Here is a 17,926-nt window from a genome sequence, read left to right as displayed (position 1 = left end):
CTGCAGGCAGCTAGAAAGGCGGCTTCAGCGAAAGCAAAGGAAAAGCCTCCAGCAGGACACGAGGCCCCAGAATCCCCGTCATCGAATCAGAACTTTTACAGGTAGCGCTGTGCCCGGTCCTCCTTTCCTTCCAAGTCCTCATGCAGCAGCGGAGGGCTTTGCCTTTCCCGCCGCAAGAAGGAGGAATGGGAGTTGCAGACGCAGCAGGTGCAAAAAGGTGGAGTTCTCTGGCTCTCTAGAACCTTGAGCGGTGGGGCTGCTTTTTCCTTTTCAATTTGACACAGAAGAGACGCTGTATCCAGCTTCGAACTCAAATGCTTGCTGAAGCTTGGGAGTGGAGGGCTTCAGAGACACCAGGGACAGGAAAGACAGGACAGCTAGAAGCGTTTATCTTCTGAGCGCCAAGTTTGCAGCTTGCAAGAAGAGTTCTATCCAGAAAGAGAATCCCTTCCTCCTGCCTGGCTTAAGCAGGACCCCGGAGCCTCCTGTCACAGGACTCTGCTTCCCCTGCCTCCCTGCAGGATGGATAACGTCCTCCCCCCGGTGGACTCAGACCTCTTCCCAAACATCTCCACCAACACCTCCGAACCCAACCAGTTCGTGCAGCCGGCCTGGCAAATTGTCCTCTGGGCAGCCGCCTACACGGTCATTGTGGTGACCTCTGTGGTGGGCAATGTGGTGGTGATGTGGATCATCTTGGCCCACAAGAGGATGAGGACAGTGACCAACTATTTCCTGGTGAACCTGGCCTTCGCCGAAGCCTCCATGGCGGCGTTCAACACGGTGGTGAACTTCACCTATGCCGTCCACAACGAGTGGTACTACGGCCTGTTCTACTGCAAGTTCCACAACTTCTTCCCCATCGCTGCCGTCTTCGCCAGCATCTACTCCATGACCGCTGTGGCCTTTGATAGGTAAGAGCTTTGCATTTTGGAGAAGTGTCCATCGAGGACCAAGACTTTGCTGTGGAGGGTTTGGGGGCTGGATCGTGGGTGGTCCAAGAGGAAGATGGGCAAGGTGCCCTGGGGCTCTTACTGACTGCCAATGGAGCCACTTGGTGGAGATTCTTGTCTTTTTATTTCAGCCTTTCCCCCTCCCTCCTTTTTTTTTAATCCATCACCAATCTATCTCTCTCTCTCTCTCTCTCTCTCTCTCTCTCTCTCTCTCTCTCTCTCTCTCTCTCTCTTATACTGGGGATGGAACCCAGGGGCATTCTACCTCCAAGTTTGTATCCTTTATATTTTTTTTTGAAACAGGGTCTCACTGAGTTACAAAGGGCCTAAGTTGCTGAGGCTGTCCTCGAACCATGATCCTCCTATCTCAGCCTTCCAAATGCTGGGATTACAAGTGTGAGCCACCACACTCGGCTCCCTGTCTTTCAAACACACACTCACATTTTAATTTAATGTCCTTTTCTTTATTCACTCGTCTCCCTGATGCTTTCTTTTCAGCTCCTGTTTTGCCTTTTTACATACATTCCTTTCTTGCTTTCCTGAAAGCCCTGGGGGACTGGCCATGGTTGGCCAAGGGGCTAAAGTTCCCAGTGCTGGAGCTTTCCCACTTTCTCCAAGGCCTGCTATTCTGTTTGGACAGCTTCACATTTGTTTTATATTCTAAGTAGACCTAAAATTCCCCATTTTTGTCACTTTTTCCTGAAGACAGGTACTTTCCGTTCCCATTTCAACTTTCCAGTATTATTTGAATGTGAGGAGAATTTCATCAGAATCATAAAATGCCCCAAATTCTAATCAAGCTTCCTCTGTGCTGCTCATTCAGAAGTAAGAGCCACGCCATTCTAAAAACCTCCACAGACAGGGATCCAAGAGGCTGGCCTGGGACAATCTGTAAGTCCCTCTTGCTAGGGTCAGTCAGTGTTTGGGGACTGTCTGTAGTCAGAAAGGCATGCTTAGCAAAAACCACTGAGAACCCTTTGTTTCCTGCCACCGACAGAGTTAGGGTTCAGAAGCTGATTGAAAGTGAAAAGGTTGGCATTTTCAAACACTGAGGCTGGGACGAATGACTCTTCAGGTGGTGTGATGGGAAATTAATTACTAGACTACAGCTTTATGGGTATTGACTTTTTGTGGGTGTGCTGGGTCTCCAATGTGTCTTCATGGGCACAGGTGTCAAATGTTTCCTGGGTGGTGGAGGTATGTTTAAAACACCTGCCACTGTGATTTTACAATGTATTCTTTAAATGTCCTGGATGACATCAATGGATGAGAGAAACCCAAACAAAAAGCTAGGAGAAACCTATTTTTAAAAAGTCCCAAACTACTATCTCCTTTTACCTTAAAATGATTTACGATTTGCAGTTGGTTTGCAGTCTCCTTCAGCTTCTATGACCAGCAAACCCTTTCAAAACCAGGAAAGTTCATTTTTTCATCTTTGGTGAAAATGCTAATTTGTGAATTCTACCTGCACCTCCCTTCATGCAACTCGTATGTGTGCTTGAAAGGTTGTGTGTAAAACAAGTTGTGCTGAATCAATGTGTATGATAGGCAGAAGGTAAACCTGTTACTCAATATAGTAGTGAAATGGATGGTTTTATAAAGTTATCTTTCATGCTGCTCTGGTTTTCAGATATTCAGTTTTCTGAAAGTGAGGCATACCTGTAAATCTCTCTATGTGGACTTGTTCTTTTATAGCAGCTTCCATAAACTTGAAGAAGAAAAAAATTCAAAGTGTCATATATAACCACACATCAGCACAACAAAATGTGTGTCACTTCAGGCTTTCTTGGTGGTCCCTGAACTAGAGAGTAAGTTGGTGTTTTTTACTGCACTGGGGCCTTGTCTGAGCCTGGGGAGACCTGTCAGTCATCGCGAGCTGGAGCGGTGAGCAGCTGATGGACAGCTCCCTTTGGCGTACACAGGATCATGGTCCACAGCCCTGCTCTTTCCTCTGGAACTTAAATCGGGGACGGGAGTCAGGATGAGGATGATCACAGTGGATGGGGCTAGAAGCTAGGATTGGGTTTCTCTATTGTTTTTTTCTAGGTAAACCATAGCAGGTTTCTGTGACATCTGAGATCAGTAGTTCTCAGATGCCAGAGTTGGGGTAATTAAGAAATTACAGCAACAAGAAATGTCCCTGTGTTTCTAATGTGCGGTCATGGTCCAGAGAGGTTAGCAATGGCGTGCTCAAGCTTAGAGTTCAGGTTGGAGTTAGGACCGAGGCTTCCTGTCTCTCTCCACATCCTGAGTGCTCTTTCTGGTTTTCCCCTGCTCAGCTGTGAGCGTATCGGGCATTCACCCTCCCGAGCTCCGTTACAAATCTGCCGCCTGCCGCTGTGGTCATCCATTCTCCCTTAAGATTATTGTCGAAAGGAAGGAGCCTTAAGCTCCCTCTAGATAAATTTTCTCTCCTTCCTCCAACAAGGAAATGCAGACTTACAGGAAATGTTAAATTATCTCTTTGTGTGTTCTTTTCTTTTTTTTTTTTTAATGGACAACCTTGGAATCAAAGCTTTAAAAATAGCAGTGTGGTTTTCCTGGTTGTAAAGTTATATCTTATTCATTGTAAAAAAAAAAATTGGGAATTAGGAGGAGTATTGATACAAAAATTCAAATCAACTATTACCTCACCATCCAAAAATAACACCAGTTAATATTTGAATGTCTGTTTTATGACTATTACACTACATAATTGAGGTCAGTTTCTATATAATTTTCTAACTCACTTTTTCCATTGTTGTTAATGAAAAGCATTAATAACTTTTCCGATGTTATTCAAGTCTTCAGAAATATAGCCTTAATGGCTTGATATTATTTCATGATGTGAATGTGCTATCATTTCTTTCACCATTCCACTACTGTTGAGTATTTAGTGATTTTTAAGTTTTTTGCTATTATAATTAATGCTGTAAGGGCATTTCTATATAATTTTGTTCTGCTTTCTTGGCAATCCTTAAGAGAGATAATTACTGAATTAAGTAAAATACAACTTTTTAAAAAAACAATTCCTCTTATTTTAAAAAGAGTATAATCTCTAGGCAGAGCAAGGAACATGTCCATTCTGTTTTGTCCATTTTAATATCTTTGACACAAAGCAGAGAGCTTGACACCTAACAGTCACCTACATGTTTACTGAATATGTAAATGAATGAATAAATAACACATGTTCCTAGAGGAACATGTGGGACATACATGAGACTAAAAAGAAAATATTGAAATTACTTTAAAATCCCACGAGTGATAGTTAACCAGTTAAAATTGTGGAATTCTGGTTTATAAGTACTTCTTATGTGTGCTCTTTATGCCTTAGACAGTCGTGAACATGTCTAAAAGTAGATCTAAGAGTAGATTTTAGATCATAATAAAAGCACTTTCAACAGCCGATTCTTTGGCTGTTTGTGTTTGGTTTTTTAAGGTTTTTGTTGTTATTCGCTCTTTGACATTATAGTACAGGTGTTTTCCCTGTCATAAAATATTTTTAAATAGGATGTTTAATTATATTGATTATATTATGTAGCTATAATAATTTATTTAGCCATTACTCTAATTTTATATGTATATTGTCTAATTTCTCATCTTTTACAAGTAAATTTGAAATGAATATCCTGGACATAAATCTTGGAGACCATCTCTGCTTCTTTCCTTAGAAAAAAATTTCTTGAAGTGGAATTATTGGATCAAACTACCTTGCCAAAATTTGTCAGATTTCCTTCAAAAACTAAAATGTAAACAATGCTTCATTTGAAAGTTGCAGTACTAATTTAAATGTTTCCTAGAGTATTTTAATAGGTGGGGAGTGGGGAGAGAGCTTCTTCAGAAGGAATACTTGTTTAAAAGCCGTGGATATCTATAATTAAAATAAAGGTTCAGAGACAAACGTAGCTAAATAAGATTTGGTCTGCATCTTGTCAACTCCAACAAACACCAAAAATCATACCTTTTGAAATGTTGTAATTTCTCACACCTAAAATTTGAAACAAAATCTTTCTACTGTAAAAACTAAAAGTATGTGTGATGTTTCATGAAATTTGAAGATGGTGTATATTGAGAGGTAATGCCCTCAATTCACAGGGTCTGGTGATGATGGCTGGTTTTTAGGTGGAGCAGAAAAAGTCATCAGGGAGGGTTTAAAGGGGCAACAAACAAGAAACCCAACTTGGAACCATAAACAGAGCAAGAAGGAGCTTGGGAAGGCAGGGCTGGTGTCTGGCTCCTCTACCCTTCAGGGGCAGGTCTAACTGCAGTGAGTCAAAAGGCCAAGGTTGCTCACTACTCGGACTGGTTCTGGATAGGTTGTGCTTGAGTAGAAGGAAACATTCAAACAGAGATGGCCTCTGGACAATATGAGATAGGATCAGGACCAAATATATAGTTGCCTAGTGTTTCAGTCAGCATCCTCGCCTCTGTGGTCCAACCCCTTCTCCGAGGGAGAAAGACTCACTTGCTTATGGGTCTAGAAATTTCAATACACACACACACACATATATTTTTAATGGAGATTATATATATATATATATATATATATATATATATATATATCCCATTTATGTTGGCTCCAAGCCAGGGCTGTAGGTCCTTAGGATATGTTGGCAGGAAGCAGAAGGAGCAAGGGGAGGAAGCAAGAGACAGATATAGTCTCCAAGGCTACACCCTAGGGACCCACCTCTGAGCATGGCTGTCTATAGAACAAAAGGTCCAAGGGATATTTTACATGCAATCCATAACACCCAGACAGGGATAACAGCTGAAAACAAAAGAGTGAATGAGCTCTCTGAGAGAGCAAAGAAGGCACCTTGAACAGAGACATAACTAGCCTAACATAGACATAACATAACTAACCCTAATCCTAACCCTATGACAAAAACTGTGCCCGCTCATCTCTGGTGTCCATCCACACCCAGCTTCCGCAGTCTCTATTGGACCTGCATCCAGCCCTTGACCCTAACCTTGGTGGCTGGACCTGGATACAAGTGTCTGTCTCTACTTTACACAAAGGCATCATGGAGATTCCAGGATCCTTTGCACTCACTAATTTAGACAGACCTGGAAACCCATGAGGAAGCATGCCTGTGATGCTGAGAATGACCATGCACTAGAACTCATCCACCACAACTGGCCCTGTCTTTTCAAATCAGGAACCACGTGTGTGAGTGCTGATGTGGCTCATACTTGAGTTAGTTTCATCTCAGGTGGGCACTCAGACTTTAGGCTCTTCCCTTGAGAAGTGCAACACCCACCTCTTCTCTTGATGCTGCTCCGATGCACCGGCCACATCCTCTCCCAACTCCTGGGAGCTCACAGTTTCTTCGGTGGTCAAGGCTGTTTTGTTTTTGCTTTTTTTTTTTTTTTTTGGTGGTACTGGGGTTCCTGGAAGCCCTCCTTCCTCCGGGCTACACTCCCAGGCCTATTTTATATTTTTGAAACAGGGTCTCTTACGCCAGCACGGCTGGCTTCGAACCTGCGCGATCCTCCTGTCTCCGCCTCCCAAGCGCGGGGATTACAAGCGTGCGCCACCACGCCCGGCGTTTTGTTTTGTTTTTAACTGGCAGGAATATAAGTTACATTTGGGGGGAAATAAAGAGTGACTCACCATGCAAATGCACAGGAGAGAAAAACACACTTAAATTCAGAAAAGATATTCAATCCATTGAGGGATGATGTCCTCAAAATAAGATGATATTTCCTAATTTAGGGCTTTGTGTCTTCCCTCAAAAGGGCTTATGCTCTATGTTAGGAAAAATAAGGCTGATTTAGATTGAGCACAATATAAGATCATATGGATGGTATTTTTTATATCAGTTGTACCAATAAATTCTGTAAGTGAGGAAAGAGATCATGCTTTACAGTGATGATGACCAAGATAGACTGTCTGAGATGGTGCCACGTGCCTGCAATCCCAGTACTTGAAAGGCGGAGACAGAAAGAGAGAAGACGCCAGGCCAGGCTTTCCGCAACTTAGTGGGGCTTGGTTTCAAATTATTTTTTAAAGGCCAGGGGTATAGCTCAAAGGTACAATGCCCTTGGTTCAATCCCCAATGAATGAATGAGAAAGAGCAGGAGAGAAAGAGAGAGAGAATAAGAGCCATACAGAAGGTGGCAGTTGAGTTGGGCCTTGAAGATTAGATAAAATTTTTAGAAAGGATTATTTTTAAAAGTGACATTTTAAAGAGGGAGGGGTTATTTATTTATTTATTTATTTATTTATTGTCTTTTTGTACATGGGATTGAGCCCAGGGCGGTGCACTTTCCAGGCAAGCACTGTGCCACTGAGCTACATCCCAGCCCAAAAAGTGACATTTGGATAGAAGAAATGGCATCTTGAAGGTCAGTTAACAACTTGGAGTTCAGAAGTTGCAAATGCTTGGGGAAAATGACAGGCTGATTGAACTGAATAAACTCACGCATGAATCCAGGAAGGAATATGGGGGAGTTGGCAAGAATAAGATGAGAACTGTTCGTATTGAATTGAATTGAATTGAAAATGTAATCATTAGTTGGAACTGCCTAAGCAATTTGAGAGGTGTGGTTAAAGAATGATAAACCAGAAATCAAAATGTCAATTTAGGAGTTTTGCAACAGAGAAGTTATTAGAATTCGGCAAGTACAGAACACCTCTTCTACCTATACACATGTTTCCATAAAACAGTCTGGAGACTCACAGGAATGCCGTACCAGGCATTAGAATAAAGGAAAAAAGAAGAAACAGACAGGAAGTAGAGAAATCAGGAAAGGTGGAGTGACAAACGTTCAGAGAGTTGACTTGTAGTGAATGGTGCTCATTGGTGTCATTGAATCCAAGGACAATGAGAACATTGGACTTGGAATTAGAAAGCATTGATGACTGACCTCATAGAAACTGCATCAGCAGAGAATAGTCAGGATTTGGATCAAGCCAATGAAAAGAAGTGTCTATTTCTCATCCATCCATCCATCCATCCATCCTTCCATCAAATCACTATTGAGTACCTACTGTGTGCCAGGTGCCGAGGCAGCAAGACACTGCCTTTGCTCTTGATCGCGCAGTCTTTGGGGGTTAACAAAAAAGACACAAGTACCAGATAACCCAGTGCAGTCGAAACCATGCTGAAGACCCTGAAGACAAAATAAAGAACTACTATTGGGAATATGGGAAGAGCTTAGTGGCAAAGGAGAAGAAGGAGAAGGAGCAGGGGAGAGAGGAAGGAGAGCCAGAGGAAAGAGAAGGAGAGGGAGATGGAAAAATAGAGGAGGAAGAGAAAGAGAAGAGGGGAAAGAGGAGGAGCAGCAAGATACAGAGGAAAGAATGTAGCATTTTGTTTTTTAATTAACTTCAAGAATACCGGATCAGAAATGCTCATAAGGATTTATTAATATTTGTCACTTAGAAACTAGAAAGGTTTCATGTTAATAAAAATGATCATTATACCTTATATCTGTGTGCTCTTCAATCCATTTTTTCTCATCTAATCCTCATAATGTCAATGGGTATATTCTTTTTCTACCTTAAAAACACTATTAGGAACAGTTTCTTTCATCATTCTTCCCCGTCTCTCTGTCCCCTTGCAGCAGGAAGGCACAAGGCACATGCCATTTGCTTTTATATGCTTATATACCTTCATACATACTCCTGCTCAAGCTGGCTTTTGGAAGATATCTTATCTAAGGAAAGCTGTCATCGAAAGCAGAAAAGAGATGTAAGGGTCTCACTCTACCAAAGCGGATGTAAGAGACCCTTCTGACAATTTTTCACCCCAATTCAAATTCAACTTGCAACCTTACCTGCAGGAGCATCATAAGAGTTTCAAACTCTGCTTAAATATTTTACTCCAGGTGCCTCTTTTGTTAAGTCATCTCATTACGAAAGCATTATAAATTTCTTCCTTTCTAAACAGAAATCTGCAGAAATCTGCCTCTCTGGCTTTGGGCTATCCCCGTGAGTCTAAAATTGCTTCCACGCGGTAGCCATTCTGATTCATCCATCTTGAAGCTTCCCCGTCACTGATTAACTGTCCCTTCACCTTCGAGTCTCATTGGCTTGTATTAGTTATTCCCACTTGTCAATGGCCCTCTTAAAAGGAGGTGGCTAGACTGGACCATTGCCCTATTACCATTGCCCTGCCCAGCCCCCCACCCCCAGTAGGACTGGCATCCTACCTGGTGGCCTTACTGTCTTCTTTGGCTTAGCTCAGGAGCTCCCTCCCCTAAGAAGCTGATCTCGGTCTGCATGTCTAAATGAGGTGTTCCTACTTTCTATCCACAAAGCCTTCACCCAGGGGTGTTGCAACTGTCTATATAATATGTGAATTTCTACCGTAGTTCCCCACCCACTAAACTACAAGTTCCACGAAAACAAACGTGCTTTATCTTGTTTCCTGCTCACAGCATGTACACAGTGCCTGGCACAAAGCAAGAATTCATTAAAGTGTGTACTGTGGGCAAACTAACTCTGCCTCCCACATGCACACACCGAAATCGCAAAACTAGATGCGTGTGGCATGTCCTAGAGCACATCTGTGATGTTCTGTGCTGAAGCAAAAGAAAAAACAGGGCTAAATGTGTGCATACAACAGGGTTGTGCTGCAACACAGGGTGCTTTTGACAACAATCCCCCTGTTCTAGAAAAACTAGAAGTTCTACTTCCCACCTGTCCCTTCCCCACTCCACGTGACTAACCCAGGTGGGATTCTGACCCTACTGACGCCAATACATACTGTGGCACAGAAGCCCTCTAATTGAAGGAGGCCTTGAATATTCCCACCAGACCTCTAATCTTGCCAGGCACACTGAGAATACTTGCACATTTTATGGACTCTTTCCTGGCACAGCTATTGCCAACCCCAGTTGGATTTTTCTCCAAGTTTTTCCTTTAACAAGAAGCACACTCTCTGCTTTACTTGTCCTTGAGGCAAGACCAACAGAAACCTACCCTCCCACCAGCCTTTCAATTCCAGTGTCCACAGCAGTTGTCTGAATGCCTAATCCACTGGCACGAGGAAGTCCCTATAGACAGTAGCCTGAGAAAGCCACAGAGTGGGGGACAGACTGGGCAACTGTCTTAAACTTTTACCACCATCCCTGTGCCACCTAGAGAGGCTGCAACCCCAAGGCAGCAAGAGGAAAACAGGAGGTTCTTTGGGGAAGAGCTGCAGGGGTGGAGAGGCCTCCACCGCAGGACCATTTTTAAAGCAGCAGGTGAACTGCTCTAGGAAAATGGCCTGAGCAGCTCTGGGCCTAATATTTTATAACTATTTCCTTAATCTACATTTCAATTCATCCTTATCACTATGTCTAATATGTGGGATTCCTTCAAGAGTACCCTTGCTGTTCTTCCTATGATAGGACCTATTAATAATCTGAACTCTAACCTTTGAAGGTCAGGTGTCCTGCAGGGCACAGGGCAGGGGATGGGCTCCAAGCACTGGCTCTACCATGCTCTACCTGTGCAAATGTAGGCAAGATGTTCACCTACCTGGGCTTCAGTTTCCTTGGCTGATAAAATGGGTAAAATAAAACTTCCCTTGTAGAATATTGTTGCAAGAAGAGATGGCAAGATATAATAAGTAATTAAGATTATGATTTCTAATAAACATTGACATGCCATTGTACCCATTAGACTTTTCCATTCTAGTCTCAGCCTCAGGTATGATAGCAACAGAATAAAACCTTGTTTTGGATTTGAGAGATGGAACCCAAGAACATTCTACCTTCAAGCTACAGCCCCAGCCACCCTTTTCTTTTACTTTGAAATAGCCTCTAAGTTGCTGAGGGTTTTACCAAGTTGTTAAATCTGGCCTAGAACCTGCAGTTGTCCTGTCTTAGGCTCCCAAGTACTGGGATAACAGGAGTTCATCACTGTGTGCAGGAGAGTAAGACATTTATATCCCTCCCCACTTAAGTTGTAGTTTAAAATACTGATGCGCCAGGCATGGTGGTGCATGCTTGTAATCCCAGAACTCGGGAGGCTGAAGACAGAAGAATTTCAGGTTTGTGGCCAGCCTTAGCAATTTAATGAGGCCTTCTGCAACTTAATGAGACCCTGTTACAAAATTAAAAATTAAAAATTAAAAATTAAAAATAGAGCTGAGGCTGTAGTTTAGAGATAGAATGCCTCCTGGGTTTCAATCTTTAGTACTAAAAATAATAATAATAAAGAAATCCTTCTGATTGAGTCAGCAAATCTCTTGCTAAATGCTTTTCGACATCCCTGCCATCTCTGAGTTATGTTCATACTCTACTAGAAGTCTCTTGTTTCGATATTGTAGATCATGCTCCAGAAAAACAATGTTTTATTTTATACAAAAGCACACATTTGCTTCCCAATTCTTTATGTCTCAAAGTCACCGCCTTCGCGTGGAGAGCATAATTTGCGTATTTACCATCTGAGGGAGAACTTGTTCCTCGCAAAAGGTTCTTATGGATGCAGGATTTTTAATCAATATTCAACTTACCCGAATTATAGTGTTTACTTAGTCTTCGGGTACATCTTATAAATCATGGCACTTTCCTTCTAAATCTAGCTTGCTGTGAAAGTGTTAAGCATCCACTTTCTCTTTGACTAAAGCTCACTTAGCTCTTTTTTTTTTTTAGCATACTTTCATTGGTGCATTGTGGTCTCATATCAAAACATAGTTTGGAGTGACGGGGGCATCATGTATGCACACAGCACGTGGTGAACTTCCCCCAGAGTTCCTCCCTCCCGCTACATGATACTGAAATTGGCATTGATAATTTCACATGCGTACCCAATGGCAATGGAAGTGTTCCCTTCGTTAATTCTCCCTCCCTTCTACCGCCACCTTCCCCTAGATGCCCAGCATTGCTTCACTGGAGTCTCTTCTCTTTTATCCAAAGTCCATTGTGTATCCTGATTACTCCCTAGCTTCCACATATGAGAGAAAACGTATGACCCTTCACTTCCTATGACTGGCTAATCTCACCTAACATAATGCTCTTTAGGTCCATCTATTTTTCTGCAAAAATACGTGATTTTGCTCTTCTTTATTGCCGAGTAAAATTTCATTGCGTGCATATCCCATATTTTGTAATCCATTCATCTGTTGATGGACACCTAGGTTGCTTTCATGATTTTGGCTATTGTGTTGCTGTAAATAGGGGTATACAGGTAGCATTCACTATAATATTCCGACTTCAGTTCTTTGGAAAGATACCTAGGAGTGGTATAGCTAGATCATATGATGGATAAGTTCCCAGTTTTCTGAGGAATCTCCACACTGATCTCTATGGTGGCTGCACTAATTTACAGTCCCACTAACAGTGTATAAGAGTTTCTGTTTCTATTTCCCCACATTCTCACCAGCATTTATTGTTGTTTGTTTTCTTGATAACTGCTATTCTGAGGTCAGATGAAATCTCAGGGTAGTTTTGATTTGCATCTCCTTGATTGCTAACGATGTGCATTTTTTCATACACTTAATGGTTATTTATATTTCTTCTTTTGTGAAGTGTAAATTTAGTTCAATCGTTCATTTCTTGATTGGGTTATTTGTTGTTTTAGTTATTTCTACATTCTAGTTATTAATAAATAAGATGTCATTTAATTAAAATTTTTCTGTGCAGCAAAGGAAACCATTGGAAGTCTAAAGAGAAGGCCTACAGAAGGGGAGAAGATCTTTAGTAATTTCTCTTCTGATAGAGAACTAATATCTAGGATATACAAAGAACTCCATTAACTCTTAAACAGGAGCCGGATGGAGTCCTTGCCCTTAGGTATTTTCAACATGATTTTAAAACTAATAAATCAAGAGATCTTACATATTTTAATTGGTTGTAAATTTCATACACTTAACAAACAAAATAATCTTAAATGTAACTAGACTTATAAATTTGATGAGTTAAATTTTCCTAAACATTTCAAACTATAATCACAAATTAATACATCTGATTGTCTTAAAAACATTAATCTCTCACAGGATGACTTATAAATAAAAAAAAAACAAAATCCCTCTCGGACTTACATAGTTCTTATAAATCTAAACAATCAAATCTTCTAAATTTAATATCAAATTCTCTTAAAACACTTTAATTTCCTAAGAATTACGCTTATAAATTCAGTAATTGAGGTTCTCATGAACATCTAAATACTGACTATGGAGTTAACTTATTAAGTCCTCCCAAACATTACAATTAAAATTACAAATCTGAAGGCCGGATGCGGTGAAACACACTTGTAATCCCCACGCTTGGGAGGCAGAAACAGGAGGATCACGCAGGTTCAAAGCCAGCCTCGCTGGCTTAAGAGATCCTATTTCCAAATAAAATATAAAATAGATCTGGGAGTGTAGCCTGGAGGTAGAAGGGTTCCATCCCCAGTATCACACACACAAAAAAAATTACAAATCTGGTAAGTCAAATTCTCCCATATATCAGATGCTCATTTTTTTTTAATGTGCTTTCACTGGTGCAGTACAGTCTCCCATTATAATGTAAATCATGTTGATAATGACATACGTGCATACATATTAAAAGCAAATCATATGCAAAGCAACAGATACTGATTACAAAACTCACTACCCCCCACACACACTACTTACAGAGAAGTACCATTTCTTCCTTGCCTGTTTGCTTTAATTGTTTTGTTGGTGGTGGTTTTTATGGTGAAAATTATTTATTTCCTTCTTTTACCTGGAAATACATTTTTTTAATAAAACATATTGAAAGTGGTGTACATTTACATTGTGCTTCAGGCCCTCCCCCCTCCATTTCCCTTCCCCCCTCCCAATAGAAAGTGTCCGGGTTAACCATGTTATATTTATACTATTACACATATTCGTATGTAGCTCCTCTATTGAACAACCTCAGCTTTCTTCCTCTCCTATCTTTCCATTCAAACTTTGCTGAGATTTCCCCTCCATCATCTGGAGTCCCTCTGGTATTACCACTTCTGTTTACTTTTAAAAAATGCCTTTTCAGCATTATAAAAGCACACAAGCAGAGGTGGCAGATCACCTTCTCTGTAAAGGGCAGCTGAGTTCCGGAGTCAGGGGCTGAGTCAGAGTTCTGAAGCTGAGGTGCTTCCTGGGGTCTTGCCCAGAGCTGCAGCCCGGTTCCTGAACCCTTGCTCATGTGGAGCTCTGACTGCCCGGTGCTCGCTGGGTCCACCCACACTCTGCCACCGGAATCCACTTTTGAAGTCCCTATAGTATGTGTCCTATATGTCTTTAGCTTTCCTCAAGTTTTACCTTTTCCCAATTAGTATCATAACATCTTGAAACCTGCTTGATATTGATGAAAACATACAGAACCTCCCCTGCCCCTAGTGGGCATTGGCTTCTTTCCACCTGATTAGAGGTCACTCATTCGGTATCTTCTCCTAGTTTACCTTACATTCCTCCATTCCAAAATTGGACCTCCATTCCAAAATTGTTCACTGGTAATGTGCATTCGTCTATTTTCTGCTGATCATTTCAGACTGTAAGTTATAAGATGTTTGCTTTGGCTCACAGTGCTGGAGGTCCAGGTCGAGAGCCTATCTCTGGCAATGGACTTCTTGCTGGAAAGTCCCAAGGTGGTACAGGGCACTGTATGGCAAAAGACAGAGACTATGGGTGTGTGTTCACGAGTCTCTTTTGGTCTCTCTCCCTACTTATAATAAAAAGCCACCAGGATTCAACCATGAGGACTCTACCCTGATAACATCATCTAATCCTAATTATCTACCAGAAGCATCACCTCTAACTAAACACCATCATCAGATTAAGTTTCCATCCTCTTAATTCTTTAGTACTGTGAGAATACATGTCAACACCCGAAGCCCCGAGGAAGCACTCAAACCATATCTAGACCTTAGCAACATGGAAAAGTGACTCCCCTCCAAAAACAGCCACATATCTTGGGCCGTCCAGTTTCTTTTCTGAGACTTGGAGGTTACAAAAGAATAGGTGCCATAATTTTTATGGAGGTATTCTATTTCTCCACACACATCATTGAAAGTGGGATAATGTGCATTGGTTTTGACAGACTCAGGCTCTTGCCATGTTTCAGGCCTGTGCTTTAGAGATTTCCTGTGCCTCTGACGTAGGTCTGTAGTGCCCTTTCCCCTTGGCACAAAGTGACATGGCCTTCCTTCCTGCAGGCTGCAAACTACCCAGCACCCTTCACTGGTCATGAGACACTTTTTTCAGACCAACTGGGTTTCCCCCTGAGTCTATGCCATAGCTTTTTTCATAGCTCTATGAATACTGGGTTCCTTCCCCTCCATTTCCACTGCCATCAATTCCAGATAACAAAAATATATATATAATTATGCTGTTTTTACAGCTCAGCCCAGTTCCCTAAGCCACAGATGGACTTGGGAGCAACCACGTTTGCCACTCTATGGCTAACTGAACTCATGCAGGGAGGTTGCTAAACAGTTAGGCCAGACGCCCCTCTGCTCTATCATAGAATATAATTGCACTAATTTTTTAAAAACCTCATGTGCACATTTAGTGGCATGTGGGGAGCATAAGCTTAAATATCCACCTTGTACAATTTATTAATTTTATTTTATTGTGGAGGAATGTCCTCTTGAATAATTATTATGTTTTCATAAGGGGATTTGTCTGACTCTGAAATTGTTTACACAAAAGAGAACCCTACAAATAGCTGGACTCTGCTAAAAAGTCCCAGGGAGCCAAAGGGGGGCTTAAAAATACCCTAGAATTCATGATGGGAACCAAAATAGAAGAAGCAGCCCTGGGTGTGAAATATAACTAGCTTCACAACTGGGCTATTCAAAAAAAAGCCAAGAGATAATATAGCAAACTTCCTGGCCAAATCTTCACTGGATGTATCATTTTAAATTTATTACCAGAGATTTATTTTTCTCTTCCCAGCTGGAATGATGAAAGGCCTAGAAGTTTGCATGTCCGTGATTCAGGCAGAATTATCAGTGAAACCAGAGCTATCATTGGTTTTCAGTGACATTGGCAAAATAAAACATTAGAACCGAGTGCAAAAGAGGCAGCAATATTGTCCTCTTTCTTTCTGGAGGTTTTCCTCTTATGATGCATAAACCAGCTTGAATCTGCTTTGAGGCACCCCAGTCCTGCCTCAAAAATGCGTGATCCCAATTACTGCTCCGTTAACTTTCATAGCCCAACTGAATTTAGTAAGTAGAATTGAACCAAGAGAAGCATAGCTGATTAAAATCACACTAAAATGGGGATGATGACACGTCTACCTCCAAGGGCTCATTTGCACGTTAAAATGGGAATGTGTCCATGCTATTTGCTTACTCTTTGAGCAGGAAAGATTGTAGAGAATCAAGATAAACTTGGTCCTAGGGACTAGGTCCGTATGGGATTGTGAGGAGGGCTGGAATTTTGGTAATACAAAAATGTCCAGAATTGAGCTTTCACAAAATAGTACCTGCCAGGGACTGATGCAGAAGACTGGGGGGGGGGGGGGGCTGCTGCTGTTCAGAGACCTCCTATCACTGAAAGGATGATCTCTGCCCTGAGGTTGCCAGTGAGCTCTGCATTCGTGTTTAGGTAAAGAAAGAAGGTTGAATTTGCTTTTGTTCTAGTTCATACATCTTTGTTACTCACTAATTGTCTTGGTAAAAGTAATGCTTTGACAATTTGGAAGAGTGCTGTGATTAAGAAGGGACTTGGGATGACAGTGCCAGCCAGCCAGTTCTGAGGGTCTGGTAGGTGGAGGATAAGGCCACAGGGCAGTCCTGTTCAGATGGCCAAAGCTCTCCAGCATCCTCAACAGTGGATGTGAACTCTCCCTCAATCCTGAGGCAAGAACCAATCTCCCACGACCTGGGCTTTCCGCTAGGTCTATCTGGACCCATGCTTCATTTGAAAACTTTGTTCCTTTTTGCTTTGTCTGTGTCTTTCCTTTCTCCTTTTCTCTCTACACCTGGATAAAAAAAAATTTCCTGCTCTACTTTTTCAGCATTTTGAAAATAGCACAGATTTAATAAATGTAAATGACTGGAAAAAAGAGTAGGAACAGACAAAAAAACCCACAAAAGCTATATAAACACAGCAATATAAGACATTAAATTGCTAGTGTTTGGATTAAGCAGATAAGTCCAGAAGAGTCAGGATTTTGGGAGGCTGTTCATTATTTAGATTTAAATTTAAACTACTTTTCTAAGAAAAAAATAATTTATTCTTGAATATTAGCTGCACAACTTTAAATTCTCTTCTGATCACATTTAATGCACCAACTGCTTAAACTATAAAACATTACATATTTATTAAAGATGATTAGCAACATCAAACATAGTGTAAAAAAAAATAAAAGCAAAATCAATCTCTGTTTAACTGCCTAAATACCACTATCATCTATCCTTAGGAATTATTTCATTCCAGGACATATTTTTTATGCACAGGATCTTTTTCATAATTACAGTCCTTGTCTTAGTCAGCTTTCCATTTCTGTGACATTTTGCATCTTTAAAATACAGCTAGCATAAGCTATCTTTTTCAAGTTGAGGTTTCAGGGCTATGAAGATGTGAAATGAGTTTTTTCTAAGTTTTTTTTTTTTTTTCTGAGGTACTGTGGATGGAACCCAGGGGCATTCTACCCCCAACTACACCCCCAGCACTATTTTTTTTATTATTTATTTTGAAACAGGGTCTCACTGAGTTGCAAAGGGCCTCAGTAAGTAGCTGAGGCTGTCCGCGAACCGCGATCTCCCTGTCTCAGCCTCTCGAATGCTGGGATTACAAGCGTGCACCACCACGCCTGGCTGGAGGTTATCAATGAAGGAATCTAAAAGAGCTACGGCTTCTTCTGTTGTATGAAACAGGTGGATTTTAGCAAGAAGCTTTTCTTCAAGTTAGTTTCTGAACTGATGCCACTTTCCTGATTGTTTATTCCTCACATGCACAGGGCTTTTCTGGGGTCTGCACAACAGTTTGCAGATTCCCCCTCGGAGCCTCACGGGTAGTGATGCAAAAGCAAGAAAAAAAGCCTGGACAGGCCCGCTCTCACCGTCCAGAAGGACCAGCTGCAGAAGCCACGCCCAGGCCAGA

The 17,926-nt window shown here is 41.5% G+C and overlaps 1 protein-coding gene across 1 annotated transcript in view; it reads left to right on the top strand.

The window, feature by feature from the left end:
* Positions 1–522: 522 nt before the first annotated feature.
* The window catches only part of TACR1 (tachykinin receptor 1), a gene marked incomplete at both ends in the record, with an annotated part of 150,881 nt that continues 133,477 nt past the window's right edge, over positions 523–17,926 (top strand). The window contains one exon of the mRNA XM_080711085.1: positions 523–914. Within this exon, the coding sequence (XP_080567211.1) occupies positions 523–914 (392 nt within the window). The remainder of the gene's footprint in view (positions 915–17,926) is intronic.

Source organism: Muscardinus avellanarius (assembly GCF_963383645.1).
Source record: "Muscardinus avellanarius genome assembly, chromosome: 15".
NCBI lineage: Eukaryota > Metazoa > Chordata > Mammalia > Rodentia > Gliridae > Muscardinus > Muscardinus avellanarius.
The sequence above is the reverse complement of the archived record's forward strand: the minus strand, read 5'-3'. Positions and strand labels throughout refer to the sequence as shown.